The 23,324-nt window shown below is 37.0% G+C and overlaps 1 protein-coding gene across 1 annotated transcript in view; it reads left to right on the top strand.

The window, feature by feature from the left end:
• The first annotated feature begins 1,342 nt into the window (after nt 1–1,342).
• The window catches only part of LOC134790404 (uncharacterized), a 36,404-nt gene continuing 14,422 nt past the window's right edge, over nt 1,343–23,324 (top strand). Inside the window, exons 1-2 of the mRNA XM_063761171.1 lie at nt 1,343–1,351; nt 1,994–2,180. Coding sequence (XP_063617241.1) covers nt 1,343–1,351; nt 1,994–2,180 — 196 coding nt within the window. The remainder of the gene's footprint in view (nt 1,352–1,993; nt 2,181–23,324) is intronic.

Below are 23,324 nucleotides of genomic sequence, written 5' to 3'. Positions count from 1 at the left end.
ATTTCTATGTAGGTATATGCGGATTAATTAACTATTGCAAAATAATTTTTCTGTTGAGCACAAACATCTACTCATTAAATCGCATTGTACGAGTATGTAAAGCTCACTGCCTCACTCGAGAAGTCGAGAGTCAAACTCACGGTACCGCTATACAAATTGAAGTTCAATAACACAACTATTATACTAGTAGTCGGCCCAAGCTAACTCTGCAGGCTTATGTTGTTTATTGTGGCATCTCCACACTTCATCTCGTCGAAGTCGGTGCATAAAGACCATAAGTTGTACGTTAAGACAGAGTCTAACAGCTACTTATAACGAAGGCATCTAGTTACATGTACCCCCGCCCTAAAGTACCGCCCAAATTTGCCGCGCAAATAAAAATAAAATGAGCTGGCTCGTTATCCGACACACGGTAATCCAATCTAGCTGATTCGCACTGACCCCTTTTGCGTCCAAGGGACGTAACACAACGTGAAGTAGGGAAATATTGCTGGGATGTTGCCGGAATGAATAATGCAATATTGTTTGACACCTGCTTGATAGTGAAACAATTTCGCTGACTTTGCGTTCTAGGGACGTACATAACAGACCGTGAAGCAGGGAAATATTACCGAAATGTTGCTGGAATGAAAAATGCAATATTGTTTGACAACTGCATGACAGTGAAACAATTTAGTTGATTCACACTGACCCCTTTTGCACCCTGGTGATGAAACACATTCGGAAGTCGGGAAATATTACCGGAATGTGCAATATTGTTTGACACCTGTAGTGTTATATAGTAAACCATTTTAGCTAAATCGTAAGCCCCTTTGCGTCCTAGGTACTAAGCATAAATACGGAACTATTTTTATTTATTTTACCTACAAAGGTTGAAGTGACCTGTTTTTCTTAAAGCTAATGATATATTGTGGGACGCCATTTAAATAAGAATAAATAATAATTGGTTTGTAACTTAGTATAAGATCTAAAACCATTTATTTACAAACAAGATATATACAGTGGTATTACTAAAAGAAATGAATAACGTGACCTCTTTGGTTGTCATAGAAAAAAAAAACAAAACTATAAGAAAATAATGCCATACTTAAAATATTCACTACCTACATAGTAATGTACCTCTTTATCAATCATTATTTTTGTCATCAAAGCGATATTACAAGCGCATTATTTTAATATTGCCGGAAACGGAGGCTGGCACATCCCGGCGCGGGCTCCGTATTTATTTTTCACGAGATATCAACGAATATAGCTTGTGGACTGAGCCAATTTAATGCAATGTGTAGGATGTGTAGGGTGTGTAGGGTGTGTAGGGTGGTGCCGGACCAAAATACATGCAAATATGAGGAAGGTCAGGTGTCATTATACCTACATGGAATTTGATGGGGGTTATTGGGGTTATTTATAACTTTTAGTGAAAACGATGAAATAATATTAAACTTAAGCTACAAACAGCTGATTGCGTATGACTGATTTATTCATCATTGGTATCCACGTTATGTTTATAAATTATGAATAAATAAATAATTTCTTTATTCAGACAATACAGTCCACATTTTGTTAATCATCAGCTACTTATAAACTAGGTTAATTTGTACTTACATACACTAAAATTATACAGGTATTTTTTTAACCTTTTACCGCATACGAAGCCATTTATGGCGTATATAATATTCAACTCTATTGACAGCTATTAAAGTTCAAATTTAAGTAAGTAGTGGTTTAAAAGTGACCCCACTACATCTCCCTTCTTATACTTACAATACCTGCCTAAGCCGACTACTAACATTTAACTAACAATTATGAAAAGGAGAACCTTAACCCTACAAGACGAAAGATAAAATTATTTTTAATATACATAATTATGTATTTAATACCCGTATAACGTTAGAGATGTAGCTGAGAATCAGAAAGGTTATTCGCAAAAAATGAACTCATAAACCCCACAACGCCCGAACTAATTCAGGTGTCGCATACGTCTCCCTTATTACAGCGAGTCCTCACGTCGGATTCAATCTATCCCGACAATATCTGGGATCTTTACTACTTCAACACACATCCGCGCAAGCCGCGTCGAGTAAAGCGCAGATTATTCAATGCGAGCGCGAAAGTCGTATCTCACACTACGCGAACACCAACACATCCGACGGAACGACGGACTTTCTACGACTTCGCCAAATGTACGTGTACGCATACTCGCATCAGTATCTGCACGCGCCTGCGACCTTGGCATGTTTATAATAAGGTTGGTTTCGATTTGGCGCGACGGTACCAAGATGGTGGCGACACGCGCGCCGCCATTGCGTTTTTACGCGTTTCTTGAGTTACTTTAAGCCCCGTTCGCACGGCAGCTTTTTCAACGCGCGTTAAAAAAGCGTTTGAATGACACAAATGGATAACCATGTATGTATTCACACGAAGGCGGTTTTTAAGCGCGGCGCTTTTTTATCGAGCACTGTTCGATTTTCGGCGTTGAGCGTTGGCGTCAAATTGAATAGAGCATACGGAACTCCGTGTATCTGTTCTCACAAGCGTTAAAAAAGCGCCGGCGCTGCTGTCAGTTCGCTGTCAAGTGTCAATTTTTGGTGTCAATCGTCATGATTATTTGACCGAAGCGAAGCGAAGGTCTACGTTTTGACTCGGGCATTTTGCTTTCGTATGTCCGGATGTTCTCCTCTACAGGTCGCAATTCTTAACCGATTCTCGTGAAATTTTGTGACCGAATTTTATGACTAAATAAAATTTTTTTGTCAATCCGGTTTTTGGAAATTTTTAAAAATGGCGGAGTCGTGATACCTGGCGCCTAAACAAATAGTCGTATCGATATCATAAGACTTTTTTCTTTTTGAAACATGTTTACAGAGTTAATAGCAAAAAATGCAGAAAAAAATTATCGCTGGTTTAGGCGGTATTTAGATATTTAATTTTAACTAATTTTAATTTGAGAAGGAGTAGCTAAATTTCGTCAACCCATCTAAGAAATATTTGGCTCAGTTTGTAAACGTTCGCTTTTTCTGTTTGCACAGAGGGTCTGGGTTCGATCCCCAGTAATTGTATGCTGGGATATTATAACTTTTTGTATTTTTTTACACATAAATTTCGTATTGTTTTTCTTTAATTTACTATACACCGTGTTTTTATTGAATTCCGTTAACTTCGGGGTATAGTTAAGTACGTTTATAAGAACTAAATGGCATAGTTAATTTTCATAAAAAAAATTTTTTTTTGTTTTCTTTTTTGTTTTTTTTTTTGTTTAAAAAGTAATTAAATGTAGCATATAGCGTTGTTGTAACACGGGCATTACATTTAACTCAACCAAACAATTGAAATCTGTGACATATCAATGTCATTTCGTACATCAATCGACCGAGATTGTACTTAAGTTTAGTAGCAAATGTATGAACTCATTCTAAACACTAATCAATATGTAAGCCGGCCCTAAGGCAAGTGTACACGCTTGTAGAGGCCTTATAGTAAAAAAATAAATTATGGATTATCTCCGAAATGGACTTAATTAGAACATCGGTATCTTTGAGAAAGTTACTTGATTTAAGCTCAGGAATGCACCCTTGAAATTAACGGAAATCAAAAAAAACACGGTGTATTTAAAGCTCTTAGCACCATGTTATTTCAAGCTCTGCTCGCGAGGTCTACAGCTCACAGAGCCACTAGTATTAGTTTCACCTTAAAAATGTCAACTTATGCTTACAAAATCCTGAAATATTCAAGCTATATTCAAATAATACGTCGTAATAGCAAATAAAGTATGGCTTTGCTGAGATGCCTACGTGGCAGTACGACTCACAAGTGATTTTTAAGCGTTCATATGAACATAAATATTAGAAACGGTAAAAAAGTGCCAACGTCGGGTTTTAACGCAACGCTTTTTAAGCTGTCGTGCGAATGGGGCCTTATTGGGTCTTTTCTAATGCGCTCCGGAATACGCAAATTTCAATGAAAATATACTAGCACGTTGAATGTGGTTTTAAATCTGAATAATACCGCTTTGTAATTAGTATTCGTTATTTATTTTACAGGTAGTTTCAGTGTAAAATGTAGACTGGATAACAATGGGATTTGGTCAAACCGCTGTATGGCAGCGAGGTGTTTTATTTTAATTAAAGCGGTGTAACTTCCGCGAGCTAGTTTCGCCACATAATACGTTAATGCAGCTACGTGGGGTTTAGGTGCTCATAACTATTCATTTTTCTTAGTGAAACACGTTATTATCTACCGAAAAGCTAGGGAAAAATGGTGGTTTATTTTATTATTTTACTTAGATTTATGTTCACGGCTATACAAAATAAATTTTCTTTAATAAACAATCTCTATGATAAAATATAAATATAATATTTACATAAAACCTTGTAAGTACAAAAGCACTGCAAATAAACCCAACATTTTCCACGAAACTAAAAGTCTTATTATTTCGCTTCTGTGGACCATAGAGACTGTGGCACAGAATAAATAATAGTACTAGGTAATTACAGAAGACTCACTCTGTAACAAAACGCGTCTGTTACGATCAGGACAAATATGGCCGCTAGGTGGCGACAGCGCCACGCGCGGCTTTTGCTTTCCCCAAAATTGGTGTGGAACGGATGTACTTTTAGCTACCTGTAGCAAAGCGACGATATCGCGGAGTGAGCCACGCCTGACTGTGGTACCTACATATAGTTGGACCACGCTAAGTTTCGATTTCGATGCCAAGTGCTAGGCAGTAGAGTGTCGTCTGTGTCGGCCCTTAGAGATTTAGCCCCCATGCGCACTGGAGATTTTTCAACGCGCGTTAATAAAGCGTTTGAATGACACAAATGGATAACCATGTATGTATTTACACGACAGTGGTGGCGCTTTTTATCAAGCGTTGTTGGATTTTCGACTTTAAGCCTTGGTCGTTAAATCGAATTTAGAGTACGGAGTTGCGGACAAATTCAAGCGCTTTTTTAACGCGCGTTGAAAAAGCTCTCGTGCGAATGGGAGCTTACAGTCAGTCGCGTGCACAGAGATTTGGGACTGGGTAGGCAAAATTATATCAGAAAACCGGGCAAGTGCGAGTCGGACTCGCGCACGAAGGGTTCCGTACCATAATGCAAAAAAAGGCAAAAAAAAAACGGTCACCCACCCAAGTACTGACCCCGCCCTACGTTGCTTAACTTCGGTCAAAAATCACGTTTGTTGTATGGGAGCCCCACTTAAATCTTTATTTTATTCTGTTTTTAGTGTTTGTTGTTATAGCGGCAACAGAAATACATCTGTGAAAATTTCAACTGTCTAGCTATCATGGTTCGTGAGATACAGCCTGATGACAGACGGACGGACGGAAGGACAGCAGAGTCTTAGTAATAGAGTCCCGTTTTACCCTTTGGATACGGATCCTTAAAAAATGAGAGCTACTAACTCACCAAAAAAATTGCGTGATGGTTTTCATTTTGTTGTCAAGTCTTTTCAATTACTTCTTTTTTTGGCTAAACGAAAGCTTCGAAAACGCATCATTTTTAATAGTTTGCACACACACACACCCACCACAACTTTCACAGTTAAATTATCCATTTTTTCACTAATCGCACTTTATAATTTCCGGCAACTGTTAACTGTTATCTCATAAACTCACCAAAACAAACAAACAATGGCGACCGAATAAAAAATGAAAATAAACTTAACCAAATACTGTAAACGAATAAAAAAATAGTCTCGTATTTGCACTAAATTACCATAGCAAATGCTACTTTTTAAAATAGTCACATAAACATCGGAACTATTCGGAAACTTTCGGGCGTCATTCGTTTAGGCTTGGTACGAAAGACACTGCCTATTGCGTCTAAATGTGTGCGTTACTTGTATAATTGTGTGCTCGTACTTATAGGAAGGCCCACTACACTGTAACCGCGTAACGACGAAGGCACACATAGAAAGATTTAGACGGAAATGTTTTCTGTCTTTGCCGTGCAAGGCACGTAGCGGCGCTAGTGCCGCGTGGTGTAAACTTCGTCGCGTAGAATTATTATAGATGATGACTTGATGACAAAGCTTAACCGGTAGATGGAGCGCTTATTAATTTTTAGAATGTTTTAAGTTATATCGATTACTGATAGTACGATCAAGTATAAATTAAATTAAGTAGTTTAAGAGGATAGACATCGGAATTATAGTAGGGTAGGCAGTGCCTTTTTGCCTTTATGAAGTGCACGCCACTGCTTACAGTGAACAAGTAACTATAGTTTGTCAAAGGACTCTCTCATTTCAAAAATTCAAACATAGACATAGAGAATCATACTATCTTTGTCTCACCCAAAAGAAAAGGATTAGTATAGTTTTTTTGTTCTTTCTTATTTACTGACAATTTGGTTTGAACACTTTGAACAACTATAATATTACCCCCTGAGTTTTGTGTGTTATCGGACTTATCGGTATTAGGTACATAGACTAATACGTAGATCGCTAAATCGAGATGCTATAATATCATAAACTTTAGTCTGAACAGTATAGAGGTATAACTAAACAGTTACGAGGATTAGGATTAAATTCCACACCATATATTCTCTTTAATCGTAAAAACGGTCTCGCAAAACGCTACGCCACAGATAAACTTAATTAAAAACGAAAAGCGGTGCAATATTTTTTTACCGCACTCGCAATTTGAGTACCAACGTGAAAGAACAAAATGGCGGAAAGTGACGAAAAACGAAATGCAATTAAATATCGCCTGAGCTTTTGGAACTGCAATTCATATGATAATTTAAAGAACCGTATATTCTACTATTGTTTTTTGAGGATTTTAAACCATAACAGTGTAACTTAGAGTTCATTTTGGATAGTATCTCCGGCTAGAATATTACTTTGTCAAAGTTAGTTGACCGTTGCGAGGTAGAATTTGAGTTACACAGGTAAAGAAATTAAATTCATTTGAAATGTTTTATTTGCTTTTGAAATAATGCTACTTTACGGTCATGATTAGCTTTGAAAGGCTTCGTTTAAATTAAATCGTTTCTAAAGTTTCAAATCCAAAGGTCGAAAGTTTCAAATCAAACCGTCGCGTTTTATAGACACCGACAGACAACGCACAGCCTAAACCACTGCAGGTAAAACCGTAAAATTTGGAACATACGGGGTGATTCATGAGACGTGAGCTGGACCAACCCTGTACACTCAGTGAATGTTAATGAATCATTCACCACCGTATTTAAGTAAAGCAATCCAACCTTTTTCCTGTTTTTTTATTAACTTTTTGTTCAGTAAAGGTATACTATAATATACTCATGATCACAACAGCGTCTAATTCTCAAAAATAAAACCTCTTTAAACTTTATGAAAGCACTTTAACTATGAAGAAAACAAATTGTCACAGGCGAGTGAGATACGATTTTTCACAAGTAACCAGCAGTGATCGTACATTTTCCAGCATTTTTGGTGCAGTAGAGTCGTGTTAACGGAATTGGTATTGATAATTTCAACTGAAATGGTAAATTGAGGTTGATATTAACGTAATTAACGCTAATTAATCATTAGGGTTGAAATTATTTATACCAATTCCGTTAAAACCACTCCGCTGCACCAAATCGATTCGCGTGGTGTTAACGGAATTGGTATAGATAATTTCATCTGAAATGGTAAATTAAGGTTAATATCAACGTAATAAACGCTAATTAATCATTAGGGTTGAAATTATTTATACCACTTCCGTTAACAACACTTCGTGCACCAAAAATGCTGGAAAATGTACGATCACTGGTAACCAGACTTGGATAACATTCAAGACACTTTGTTACGGATAAAGCAAAGAGTATCGGTATATTTGACGAAAGTAAAATTAAATCTGCCTCCAGATATCGCTCTTAAAATGTTTGTATCTTCTATCATATTTATTTATTTGCTTAATTACAATATATATATATATATATATATATATATATATATATATATATTTACAATATTTACATAGGTACTTCATACATTTTCGACGAAACCTAATGTCACCAAGTCCCCAGGGCACTGGCCGCATTTCCCCCTTTGGCCAAAATATGACCCTACTCGTAGGACGCCAGATACCCCAACGAAATATTATATCCTTTAAAAAACTGTCGGCTATTATTAGCGATCCGCAATTTTAGCGATATTTCACACTGCCAACAAAAACCCGCTCCCAAGCGCCGGCGGAGCCTCCTAATTGAATCAAAACAAATTAGTGCCGGCGCCACGCAGTGAAAATATCGCCTATTTTTGATGTTTCCCATAAATTCGGCTTAAAATTGAATGTTACATTTACGCGTAAGACGTATTTTTAGATGTGCTTACACATAAGGTAAACATACTGGTGCTATAATTCAAAATAAAAGCTACAAATTTGTCTTGACCTCCCCTGAACTGTACATAACAGATAGATATACAATCATACATACATCCTAGCGTAATCAGCTTATTGAATGGGATTCAATAAGGCCTGCAGCGTGCAGCGTGCAGCGTGTACACACAGCCGGACAAACACTCGGCGCAAACAGCACGCACAAATATTAGGAGATGACTGGAGTGTTGACCGGTTCAGAGGGGAGTAAATACGCAGAGGGAAATATGGACTTATTATATTTTAATACTGCTATGAAAATGGCATATGTTTTTAAAGAAAATATAAAATATATCTTCTTCTTTTATGGGTGGAATTTATATGTTTAGAGTAACGCAAAAATTGGTTTAGTTGCTGGATTACAGCACCTAAAGTAATTTCAAAATTAGTAATTTAACTTTTTTGGCGTTCCTCCATGAGTGTCGTAGTAAATATTCCTTCGTTATTCTATTTTACTTTGTTGTTATTCTCGTAATCGTCGTAATAATTGAAAAAACGTTTACTGGTAGACGTGGAGTTTCTCCGAAAATCTCCACAACGATCGGCCGTGCCTGCGCTATCCCCATCTAAAGTCTAAAGTCCTTCTTACTTGCGTTTATCGTTTTGTAATCGTCACCCAAAACACCACCTTTTTGTCGCAATGGTCATCGGTTCTACGAGATAATTGTGTATTTTACTTAGCTTGTACTTATGAATCTTATGATGATATACTAGCTTGCAATATCTCATGCTAGGTACCTACTCGTCGCCACATTTACTATACTTACCTACTAAGGCATTAAACACTCAACTAAACTGCTTGTTTGGTTCGTATCGATAAACAACAGCGCATTAGCTAAATTACTTGCCGCGCGAGTACTGGCACGCTAATACGTGAGAGTTACTAGCGCGGTTTTGGCCAACTACTTTTTTTCCTCCAACGCAAAATATAAGTTATAAGTTTAACTGGTGTATCTGTGTTTTTGTCTGTCTTTAACTAATTATAATTAATTAATGTAATATTATAATGAATTAATGTAATTTAATATTTTAATATTTTTTCTTTAAATTTTTATACCACTGACAGTGTCATTTAATGTACCTATTTAATATTTATTCGTACCTTATTTAAAAAAAACATGTACTTATGCTTATGCTCAGTCCCATTCTAAGCGTCGTTTGATAGGTACCTAATAGACATAAGCTATTAATGCTAACCCTTAGTAACATACGGAAAAGCCCAAATCTCGATTCCGTCTTTCACACCATCTGTCTCAACAAATGCTTACAAATGCACGCCGGGACTCGAACCCGGGAAATTAGGATGCGATGCCTTCCCATTCTCGAGAGGTGTTTCATCAAAGTCGATTTGCAAAGTGATCGGGTGCGGCTATAGTAAAGATAAGCTTTTATAAAACGACTTGAGAAGAAAGCTTTATTCCTAAGCGTAAACTTAATAAGCTCTCTACCATCGTCCTGTTAAATAAAATTATGTAAAACGTAATACAAAAGCATAATCTCTACCACTTAGTTGGTTACCAGTCCTAAAGGGGCCCACTGATTAACAGTCCGCCGGACGGTATCGGCCTGTCAGTTGTTCGGAGCTGTCAAAATTTTGTTCTAACTGACAGGCCGATACCGTCCGGCGGACTGTTAATCAGTGGGCCCCTTTTAACTGTGCTTCAGAAACTTCTTACCTTGCTTTGCTATACCTACTGTGCAATGTATTACTGACGCCCGCGGAATTTTCAAACCGACATTATGTGTCTTAAATTCTTACTCTTGGTTCACGCGTAGCACCGCTACGAAAGCTACGCCGTAGCTCGTAGCAGATTACAATGCTAATCGCGGCCGGAAACACCAAAATGTATCGCAAGTTTGAAAGCATAAAATACAATACAATATATACACACAGCTGTTACACACCCGCTTCCCGCTCCGCTTGTTTACCCGCTCACCGCTCCGCTCCGCTGTGCCCTCTCCCGTAAAAGTCCGAGCACTTTATCAACATCAGGGCGACGCCATTCGTCTCCGATCCGAAGATAAAACACAAACTCCACACCTACATGGAGTGTAGGTATAGAAGGTTAGGTAGTTATGGGTTCGAATAACATGTAACTAGATCATAAGGATCAGATAACTTAGCGGTACCATATAAGGAGAGTCATGTAAGATGACTCTCCTCTATATAAGGAATGGAATTTAGGTAAACAACCATTTGACACCTTCCACGTGTAAGCCTCCCCACCTAAACACGTGTGACCTAAATCAAAGTTTATATATACTAGTTTTAATGAATAAAGAGTTAGTCTTGACTCAACAGCCCTGTGTTTCATTACTGCTCCGCTCCCAACTTTACATGGCGACCCTGCCAGCGCGTCACAGTGGGGGGACGCATGGTTGCAATTGAGGACACCAACTCGTCACCATCGCCTGCGCGCCAGCATCAAGCGACTAGGAGATCATCAACATCGTGACATCAGCTTCAGCAGGCAACAAACCGCGAAGCAAGCTATGGAAGGTACAGCAGTAAGTAGTAGCGCCTAAAAACCAGACCTAGCAGCGATGGCCGGCAGCAGTACAATTACCGTCGAACTGGGAAATTGTCCAATAGGAAACAGGAGCGTCACAAAGTCGGTGCGTATCTGGGTAGACCAAGGACAAAGAATCGGCTACGAGACAATCAATGTGACAGTCGCGCTAACATCGGCAGAGAGTCAAGGGGAACTGAGCCAGGAGACTCCGCTTGCAGCGGCACATAGAGGGACACGGCCAAGCAACTCGGAGACAGTCCGACCCCTCCGGCGGCCCCACGGCTTACAAGGAACAGCACCACCAGTGAGAAGAGTGTATTGGTCGCAAAGCGGCAGTGTGCGCGGGGACGTGAATAGCGGCACCAAATAAGGACGCGATCGAGAAATTTAGCGAGCAGGCAGCCGACTCCTCGGCGGCAGCTTTAAAGGAAATCAAAGTCGATCTCTCATATCAATAATAACCACCCAATATGGAGTCAACCCGAACCACGATTCTCGGATTAAGTAAACAATCGGAACGGGTAAATAAAATATACAGGACGACAAGTCAATACTACGACAACTCCACCAACAGGCAGTCGGGAAAAGAAAATCGGAGCACAGACCATTTTAAAAATGCAAGCATATTTGGAAGCAGTTAGACACAGAATGGCAGTGTTTTGCGAAGCACATAGAGTTACCTGCCAAGGAGTGCGAATATGCAAAGTACGAGGTAGAACTGCCATAATAGCGTTTTTAGAAGGTCGAAAAGGACATTATTGCCTATCTCCGGAAAAGATAAGTACCACAGCGTACTGCATGCTGTCCAATGTGTTAGACGTTTCATTTGCGGATGGCACAACCGGCGTTGCGAAACTACAATTGATATATGAAGGAGACATTATCTGGATATGGAGTATCCTCTGGGAGCGTGACACCACCTATCTCGAGTGGTGAGAGAACGTTCCTTAATTAAACGTGTCGCAGTGAAGTGATTTTAAACTGGTGCTTTTATTCAGTGACTCGATTAGTGATTCGTGACATGATGATGATGAACTGTAAGTAATTCGTAGTAGTAATATATTAAGTGCTTTTATACAAACAACTGCAATTTTCTTCAGCTAGTATGATAGATAATATAATGTAGTGCCAATTTTAAATATTGGAAAATAGTTCGTAATTGTGTAATGAACAGCGGCATGTGTTTAACCACAGCGTAAGATAGTTAGTAGGTTATATACAATATAATAGCTTACAATACCCAATAAACATAAAACTTATCGGATTTAATAACATATTTAGACGGCCACTCCAAATTATAATCGGGAAAATAAAAAGAATAAACATATAAATAATTTAGTAATAACCATGGAAGACGTTCCTTAGTTAAATTTATTTTAATTAATACAACAATATACGTATATCAAGTTATTTAAGAATAGTTAGTTATAGAATGTGTATATACAAAACTATGTCAACATTCCATATATTAGCAAATAGGAATTATGGGTAATATATATATATATACATATAAATAAAAATATACAGGTTATCTTTAAACATATTGCCAATAAAAACATGTAAAGATTATGACATAAATTATACATCTAATATAATTATAAATAAAATTAATACTTTGGATTAAAATAGGGTAATTTACTGATTGCGGAAAAATACCAAATTAAAAAAAAAAAAAAAAAAAAAACAAAGTTAGATCCTGTTATAAGGAGTCCAATAGTCCATATTTAACAACGAATGTAATAACTTGAAATATAATTTATTTTAATCTTTGACATTTTCAAAAATAGTATATTTTATGACTGTCTTAATATATTTTACTGAATGCAAGTTACTAAGTGTTGTATCTTATTTTAACAGAAATTTAGAAAATTATAATACAATTATTGGCGTGCAACATTACAAATATCATCAGTACAAAACATGACATGGTTTCACTGGCGGTGCGCTGCGCCGGTCAAAAGAAAAATTTCATCCAGACCAGAGAAAAAAATATATATACATAAGTATATGTCGAAATTTTAATCTAACAACAGGTAAACTATTGGACGACTTATAGTGAAATGGCAAAAATTTAACAGTGTACCGGTAAAAACGGTTACATAATAAATAACGAAATTGAACAAATGAACACTACAAACAAATAAATGTAAAACAAAACAGTTACACACAGTATTATTAAAAAGTACACGAAATTAATTATTATCAGGGATTACCTGAAATATATAATATCTATAAAAAAAAAAAAAACAAGAAAAAAAAAAACATTATAAACTCCAATTTCATTAGCTTTTAAACAATACAACATATATTCACGTAAAATCAGTAAAGAAATGCAAATATTTTGAGCTTAAAAGCACATTCCTTGAGTCAGTAAGTAAAGTATATTAAATAAATAAATAAATAAGTAGACAATAATTATTTCTAATTGAAAACTTACATACTATTAACTTACATGTTATTTTTCCATAAAATAGCAGAAATTCACAAAAAAAAAATCGTCAAGTGTATACAAACCAGAGAAAAAAAAAATAGTAACAGTAGCGACATTAAATAAAAATAGTCATAAAGTTAAAATAAATTTGAATCAATAGTGTCCGCGAAAATAATTAAAAACATAGAAATTGAATTAAAATGTAAAAACTTAACTAAAATCTTAAAAAAAAAAAAAAAAAATGTACATAATACTAGGGCCTCCATAGGTAATATAATGTCAAGTTCCATTAAAAAAAAAATGGCAAAAATCAATAAAGAAAAATAGAAACAATATTTTCATTACAATGTCAACTAAAAATATTAATATTTGTATCGTTCACTGAACGCTTTAACAGAGTCAACAAAAAAAAAAACAACATTTACTTGCGTAATAAATGATAAGTACATATCTATAGTATGAGTCGTATTAAATATATATAAAAAAAAATGAACAATATTAAGAGACACATAGTTGTATCTGATTAACTTACGAACACGGGCTAAACAATGTTATTGAATATGATTAGCGGGCAATGAAACGCATAACGAGTAGGAAAATGGAAAAATATTAAAATATTGACGTGAAAAATCATACACAACTAATTACAACAATAGAAACAAAATTCAAACATAATTATGTAGCAGATAAACGAATGATAAAGGAAAAAGAGTATAAATTCAGCTGCAATATTTGGAAAATAAAGCAGACAAGTATATCGATGAGTGAGTAGCCTGATCACCTATGAGCTATTGAAATACTTGTTTGCTGAAGTTCTATTAAAAGTACGAAAATTAAAAGAGAGGAGGAAATACCAGACAAAAAAAAAATAAAAAAAAATAAACTAACGAAAATTAATGATAACAGAGAATATTACCATTTCGGAAATAAATGAAATAAAACAAGGAAAAGTAGGCACACTGAGACTAAAAAAAAAAAAAATGCCATTCGTTAGCTTCAGCCCGATGGGAGCTGGTGTACGAATAAGAGCATTTCAGCAAGGTACACAGGATACAAGGCAGGCATGGGAATCCTTGGACCCCTCACGATATGCTCCAGGTGGCATTCGGGAAGGTCCTTGGACACATGGAATGAATATTAAGTATAGAAAGTGATGAAGTGTTAAAAGAACTGCCTGAAAATACCTATTAATAGGGATAATAATGATAAACAAATAAAATAATATAATGTGTGCGCGCACTTATACTAATTCCTTGTATCCTTAATTGAATTAATGAAATATACGAAGAAATATGACAAGGTCGGCCGACCACGTAAATATTGTGCAGTGTACCTTTGCAGACGTCTTTCCAATATATGGATATAATAATAATGCACAATACAAAAAGGAAAAAAAAAGAGAAGAAGAAAAAAAAAAAATCCTCCAACAATACAAGACCATAATCCCCAGGGCAAATGACGCGAGCCGCCTTTGTCAAAGGAAGTGGTCACTTATGAAATAATGACGTCATACATATATATATTATAGTGATAAGTGTGCACTACAGTTAAAAGAAAAGGAGGTTAGGAAAGCTGAATAAATCCAAACTCAAAAAGAAACCAAGAAGGTATATGAAAGAAAAGGAGGTTAGGAAAGCTGAATAAATCCGAAATGAATACGAAACCATGAAGGTATATGAAAAAAAAAAAAAAAACACGCAATGACGACAAAGAAAGAAACAAATAGAGAAAAAAAAATAAACAAATAAAAAACGAGTTAGGCGAGAAAAAAATCATCATGTCTGAACAAAAAAAAAAAAAAAAAACTTAGGACTTAAATCTTAAATCTAAACAAAAAAAAAATCCATTTAAGTACTAACATTTTAACTTTACATGGTTAAAATTCGGCACGTCTCTATATGTAATTATTAAGTTTAATTACGACAAAATTGAAATAATTTAAACTCTGATGAGTCTTTCCTTAAGTAAAGGTACAAGAGAACAACAATATAATATACGTATGTAGAAGCTGGACTATTGTAAAATGTATCGATGGATACTTTTGGATGCGAAAACTATTAAATAGTGTTGTTTAAGTATTGGTTATTTAAATAAATGTTGTTTAATTCAGAAATTTTACCGGTTAGTTTTTAGTAAGTGTATTGTCTGCTTGTACAAATTGTTGCTGAATTGCTGTGTTACCAGTAACACTTTAACCTTCGAACAATATCATATTTTATATAAAAGAAATTTTATAATCATTATTCATAACATAAGTACTGTACAAGTTACTAGCTAGTTTAAGTCAAAAATGGGCCCATAGTAAAGACATTTGTAAATATTATAGAGTTTAGGATTACTATGACTATTATGAATTGTATAAGGATTAATTAAGTATCCATCTTGTTAATACACTACAGTTATAACTGTTATAAGAGATGTTACTGCAAATGCAGAAATTTTAGATAATGGTAACATAAAAATTATTCATAAAAATAGAACTAAGAAATATAATGATTAAGTGTAAAAGAAAAATATATTAAATAATATATTTTTGCTTTTCCAAAAGGAGGGAGATGGAGTGTAGGTATAGAAGGTTAGGTAGTTATGGGTTCGAATAACATGTAACTAGATCATAAGGATCAGATAACTTAGCGGTACCATATAAGGAGAGTCATGTAAGATGACTCTCCTCTATATAAGGAATGGAATTTAGGTAAACAACCATTTGACACCTTCCACGTGTAAGCCTCCCCACCTAAACACGTGTGACCTAAATCAAAGTTTATATATACTAGTTTTAATGAATAAAGAGTTAGTCTTGACTCAACAGCCCTGTGTTTCATTACTGCTCCGCTCCCAACTTTACACACAGCTGTTATAACACAAGACTCCAACTAAGAACATTTATACGTACAAAAACACCGCTAAAGGGTCACGTTATTAAGTAGGTTTTTTAATGACTTTTCATGCTCTAATATGGTAGTGAAACGGTTAATTACTATGGATACGGTATTTTTCGATGACATGGCGACGGTCACGTGGGGCGGGGACAAATGGGAATACACTAGGAATATACGTCAAGGAGTAAAGGCTTATGTTGTTATGTTATTTATGGCACGAGTTTATAGAAAACTATTCAAAGCCCTTTTTTAAGAATTTTCTATTGCAACTCGTGGTAGTGCTAAAGATATCTCAGCAAAAGGGAAAAGTTACCTGAACGGAATCTTTACTCACTATTCTGTTATCGAACAGATGGATTTAGATACTTAGTTTTCATGATAGTTCTATTTTCCTCTGACTGTGCATTTTGGTTCGAAATTCCATTTTCATTTTAAACCAGAGGAGTCTCAATATACTCTTGAAAGTCTGGCTTGATAACGGAGTAGGGTCATTAAAAAAAATACTATCGAGGAAAATAATTTTTAATGAGAAATACGAGGCTATTTACTGAAAAGTACAGTCGCTAATAAAACCTTGTATAAAAATGGAATAGTAGACAATTATTTTTAAATCTTTATTGCTTTGTCCTGTCAGCATTGTTGACCGGACTGTACGAGCAAAGCTAGGGCCTGAATAATTGTTACTGTGTGAAATGGGTGTGTTCCCGTCTTTGTTCAGCAGCGGACAGACAGACAGACAAAGAGGCAGACAGTGCAGGCTTAGTAATAGGGTTCCGTTTGTCACCCTTATTAATTAAAAAATGGTTGGTTATAAAAGCTTGTGTCGGTTAAATTTTAGACGAATAATTCCAGTTGCGTGTTGTCTCCGTTTTTGTTAAGCGGCGGACAGACGGCGGATGCTAATTAGACGCTAGTTAACACATCGTTATGAAGGTCGAGTACGTATGCTGATGGTGTGGGAAAATGTGGCTTGTAGAAGGTACAGTAGAAAAAAATAACACTTTAAAAAATACTAAAATACTCTTTGGCTCCCTGCCGAGGCTTTCTCGAGGGACTACAGTATGGGGTTCTTCAAAAAAGGAGTGTACAGGTCTTTAAAATGTCGACAACGCGCATGTAATAACCCTGGAGTTGCAGGCGTCCATAGGCTATAGCAACCGTTTACCATCAGACGGGTCGTTTGCTTCTTTGCCACTGACGTGCTAAAAAAAACATGCTTGGTACCGTAAAACGAAAGTGAATTGAAGTTTCAATGGTAATGATTGATTCTTCTCGTCTCTCGTCTTCGCTTCAATGGAAGGCTGCCTGCCTTACGGTGCAATATTAGGCCTGGATCATATAATAGGCAGTGTGCCTCCGCCTTTACACCAGTTCAACAAATGCAGGTAGTTTGCGTGCACGAGAATAAACATGTTGTCGCGTCGTTATTGCTAAAGCGTCGAAAACTACACCGAGTTTACTCGGCGCAGAACCAATAGGTTATAACACATTGGGGGGATTCGGAACTCAACATGTATATGTACTTAAATCTTGATTTACTCTTCTTTCTCGTCTTTCCCCTAAGGCGAAGACGAGGGAAATGAGAGGAGACGTGCGGAAATTAATCAATTAAACCAATTATACTTAGCTAATTATAGCAGACACATATCAGCCACAGAGTCGGGCACAGAGTAAAGAATTGTTATAGAGATTAGAGATAAATAGATATTTTCTTTATGTAAGTAGTTTTTTAAATACAGTAAGTGATCGAGCGCGTCTAATGCCCAGCGGTAAAGAGTTCCATAGTTGAACAGCTTGTTGCAGTGTTGTAATTTTGAAGAAGATGGGACGGGAGGAAGCAGTTTGTGACAATTATTGACTAGTTGATCTACAAAATTTCAATATATTTTCAATACTTCAACGCAATTCGGAATAAAGCTCTGTAGATACGCTTTTACTTTTCCAAGCACAACATACCTATACGCAGTACGACAAAAAGGGTTTAAGTGCATTTTGTAATGAAATGTTATATAACTTTTCTCACTAAAACAATATGATATTAGAGGTGGTATTTACGTATGGAAACTTTTAGCGCTGGCTGTCACAATGTAATGAAATATGGGGGTTGGAAGTGTTTTGGGTCGCGATTCGTTGTTTGTGCAGGGGTTTACAGGTAGAACAAAACTATAGTGCCCGGAGGATGACACGGAGAGTTTGTGGTGCGATTTCTGTGTTGAAGTAGGGTTTTACACGGAGATACAAGTAAACACGTGTTTGACTGTAAGGTAGATTCAAAAAGGTGCATCCACACTGGTTTAAATTTTGTGGATAAACAGTGCCCAATATGGGAACATTAGGTAACTAACCTAGTATAACATATCATGTATAGTATAGTGATCAATGCAGTAGGTACACTACTCTTTATGTATTGCACACCTCAATAACAGAAAACGAAATCAATTACAATCTTAAAAGTAATTAGGTAGTACAATGGCCAGCCTTATCTTTAAACTGTAATCTCTTTTAGACAACATGATATTTCATAACTTTGAAAGCTTTTAACATTCACATTTCGTGGAAATAATTCCGACCTCTCTTCTTTGACAAAGTGCAAAGATCCGAATTATATTTAAATTCCCATCAAAAAGCGCCGGATTGCCTTGCCCCGTCGCCCCCGGGCACACATAAACTTCTCCCATAATCTGATCCAAAGACAATATCCAAGAAAAACTTACGGAGCTTTTTATGAAAGCTCGTCTCAGCCGGGGGCCGGGGGCGGCCCGGAAACTATCAATTTATGTCGCTTTTTGTTGGCGCTCCCGCTTTTTGCCGCGCGCAGATAAATATGGCCGGAGTGTCGCGTTGGTGTCGCGGGCGCGGAGAGGTTTTGGGCCAGAGTGTCTTGACCTTCTGCTTCCGGCTAGATCCTCATATAACTTTGCTTCTTAGTGACTAAGATAAAGCGCTGCAGCAGTAGGTAACTCTCCTGTAGTCGCAACCCAAACGCAACCTTTAGTCTAGTGACTTAGTGACAACTTGTCGCCAACAAGCGATCATCCCTCCTTATATTATAAATGCGAAAGTAACTTTGTCTTTCTGTCTGCCTGTCTGTCTTTTGCCTCTCCACGCTTAAATCGCTAAACCCATTACAATGAAATTTGGTACCGAGATAGTTTGAAGCCCGAGGTAGGACATATGATAGTTTTCATCAGTCATCATAATCATAATCATACGATTTCCACGTAGATATAAAGTTGCGGACAGAAAAAGTATTATTATATTAGTTTACCTGAGCTAAAATCTTGCTCGGTAGCTCATTACTATTACGACACTCTTCTTCCAGTGCGAGCTTTGTTAGTGCAGTGAAGTTTATTGTAAGGTGAGTTAAGAAGGTAATCTTACAGCTTACAGAGGGAGCTTAGAGCTTGGTGTCAGCTATGCGGGCTTTTTTACTAGCCTATAATGTATTCCACTGCTGGGAATAGGTCTCCCCTCTTTCCCGCCATCCCACGCACACTCCCGTCACACTTCACAAAATGTGTCAAGGTCGTCCCGTCATCTCAGTTTTGGTCTTCCCCTGCCGCGAGGTCCATTCGGTGGGACCCAGTCTGTGGCCAGTTTGGTCCAGCGCTTCAGGTGCATTCAGCAGACGTGCCCTGCCCAGCTAGGTACTTTAGCTTCATACCCATTACCCACATCCACAATGCCGTTATGCAGGCTATGCATACATTTTATTTAAGCATCCTGGGTAGGACCCTAAAATCCTTCTTCCTTCCTTTCCTTCTGAAATTTCCTAGGATCCTGCCCAAATCTCTTACTAGATAAAGAACAATTTTTTTGTAGTTCCAGGTGGTGTGGTGTGTGTAGGAATCCCAAATTTGGAACAAGCGTGTCCTTAATTGAGATACCCTAAAGTTCCTGATAAATGCTAGGGCGGGGCGAGGACTGCGTTTTTGACTTTTGAATGATTCACAATTAGTTTCACTAGACTTATATCGAGCTCTCGATATTTCGACGCGGTTACATGCATTTGGTTGGTTCACGGGTACCTATACAAAAGGTAATCATAGTCAATATCCCGATCGACATAAAGGATGACTAACGTTAGACCGGGCCGGAGCTTCCGATGCTTACTTTTCTATGACAGATGACAGGTGATAACGTGATGCCTTCCATAGAAAATGAAGCGCCGGAAGCTCCGGCCCGGACACGGCCCGGTCTAACCTGAGTCATCCTTAAGTCTGGCTTCCGTCTTTTTAAATTGCATATTTAAGTACATTGCATTTTGCTTTACCTATTATACTATTTTGAACTCGATGCTATATCTAGGGCCCGACTCAGATTGAACAACTTGCTATGGTTTTGATTGTACGAGTATTTTGATACGATCTTAAGATCGCTCACGCGGATACCAATGGTGCATGGTGCATGCAAATGCAGTGAAAGTCGTGGGTGGGATACACTGCAATCACTAACATCGTTTTAGCAAAACCACATATTTGATTATACAAACGGGTAATATCGCGGAAGACCCGTTTGTGTAATTAAATATGTGTACAAAACGCGAAGAGTTTAAAGTGTTATATTTAGCAAAACCAGTTCAAAATCGTATCGAGTTGTTAAACCTGAATCTCGCTTCTAATCACAACGCTGTTATAAAGCAATAGCCAACCGCTGTTCGACTATAAGCTTAGCTCTCATTACTCATACAATAGCGTCGTTATGCAATATGAACAGCCGCTGAATGACCAGAAATGAGAACAAATGCAGGAGCCATCATCGATCGTTTTTAATCAGGGTTGTCCGGAGTCATTACTACACCTTATAAAACAAAGTCCCCCGACGCGTATGTCTGTTTGTGTGTATGTATGTTCGCGATAAACTTAAAAACGAATGCACGGATATTCATACGGTTTTCACCAATCAATAGAGTTATTCTTGAGGAAGGTTTAGGTGTGTCATAGGTTTTTTGTAAGCTATGCGTAGCCGGGGCGGGTCGCTAGGTTACATATATAATATGTCAATCGAAATAAGCATACAACCTAATCCCTACTAAATCACAAACGCAAAAGTAAGTTTAATTGTCTGTCTGTCGCCGATTTAGATAAAATTTAGTATGGATATAATTTGAGTTCCGGGGGAGGTAACCGGGGACTTAGACCGAGTAGAAGTTTTGTATGTAAAACTTCTACTCGGTCTATCTTCTTTGTATTTTTACTTGTGTTACGATAATTTTAATGCCAAGCGTCATCATCATCTTCCTCGCGTTGTCCCGGCATTTTGTCACGGCTCGTGGGAGCCTGGGGTCCGCTTGACAACTAATCCTAAGAATTGACGTAGGCGTAAATGTTTGTTAATTGATTATTAGTTTTTACGAAAGCGACTGCCATCTGACCTTCCAACCCAGAGGGTAAACTAGGCCTTATTGGAATTAGTCCGGTTTCCTCACGATGTTTTCCTTCACCGAAAAACGACTGGTAAATATCAAATGATATTTCGTACATAAGTTCCGAAAAACTCATTGGTACGAGCCGGCGTTTGAATCCGCGACCTCCGGATTGAAAGTCGCACGCTCTTGCCGCTAGACCACCAGCGCTCATGCCAAGCGTCATGTAATTAAAACAAAACAACGGGTTGCACTCCGGGAGTGCCGACAGAAGTGAAAACTCAATGACTAGTCCAAAATGTCTGCAGCACTATGTATAATTGACCCATCCTCCTTTCTATTGAAAAACTTTAGTTCCGAAATTGCTGGCCAGTGAGCTTAAATTTGTAGCGTTAATTGTTTAAAATTCGAATATAAGTTGTAAAGTTACCTTGCAGACCTCGCATCTAAATATATTTGGTCATGATATTTTGAGTTTTATTCACCAGTGCTAGAGTTCACTTTTATTAGCGATTTCATCAAGATGTAGCTTTATTGAATTATATTTGAGTGATATAAAGTTAGAATGTAACTGTGAGATCCTCGTATTTCAGCCCGTACAAGATTAAAACATTGAGCTTTATTGCTTTATATAAAAGTCCAGTTTTAAATAATTGACCTGATTATGATACGTTATGACTAAAGTTCTTTGGTGAATAACATTGTCCGTGACACATGACGTCAGCGTTACGTTACGCGTTACGCTGTATCGAGTTTATCATTTTTTCCCCAACTCAAAAAGTGCTCAGCGCCGCTAAAGAAGTTTTCACTTCAAAAATCATATCGTTTTAGAATGAAAACGTAACTTCTTTTGTATGACAGAGGGTTCGAGTGACACTGAAATTGATTATTTTTAAAGTTTAGTCCTGGGTGCTAGCCCTACGAGTAGGCACCGGGCACCTAATTTACCGCCGCGGCGGCTCGCTGCGCGTTTTGCGAACAAACAAACAAGCACGTCATTATGTACATAATGTACGGCGCGATTATGTATGTTTAAACCAGGCATTTGGCTTGCGAACAATTTCATGGTAATTATCTAACATGTCGGACATTTTGGACAGCTACAATATTGGATGTTATACTAGATACTTAATATGTTGAACTTGTGTTAAACAAGCATATTATATTTTAAACCTTCCAGTAAAGCTTGTTGGAGTTCAGAACATCAAGTTATTTGAAAATGTATGGTTATTTGGTATCCATCGTAACTTTGAAACATTATTTGTCCCATTTTTTATATAAGTACCAAATTTTCATTAGACAACGCAATTTTTATAACCGATGAATGTTTTAAAAGGCTACAAATATAATGACCACCGAAAAATACTTTGGTACCCTAAATAAAAAAAACATGCTTACCAAAAAAAATTACTGAACACCAAAAAAATTAGGCCTAAAATTACAAAAGTACCACCATTTTAATTACGACTGCACTTAAAATTGTATTCGAATACCAAATATATTGAATGATCACCAAAAATCATTAATGATCGCCAAATCTTGAAGACCAAATTAATGCGATATTTTCACCTAAATAAACCACTATGATTACCAAAACATGTATACATATTACCAAATAAAGTAAAATGATGCCAAAATTACTAGCCCCTCCCGCTCAACCCCCCGTACCCCGCACCGCATACCTACCTAACCTAACCTACTTTTCTAGTAGCATACTGAAATGCTACTAGAAAAGTAGGTTAGGTTTGAACTGCTATCAGTTAAGTGGGTTAGGTTAGCACTGCGACCCGAA

This window comes from Cydia splendana, chromosome 5 (assembly GCF_910591565.1).
Source record: "Cydia splendana chromosome 5, ilCydSple1.2, whole genome shotgun sequence".
NCBI classification, from domain to species: domain Eukaryota; kingdom Metazoa; phylum Arthropoda; class Insecta; order Lepidoptera; family Tortricidae; genus Cydia; species Cydia splendana.
This window is presented reverse-complemented; position numbering and strand designations above follow the sequence as displayed.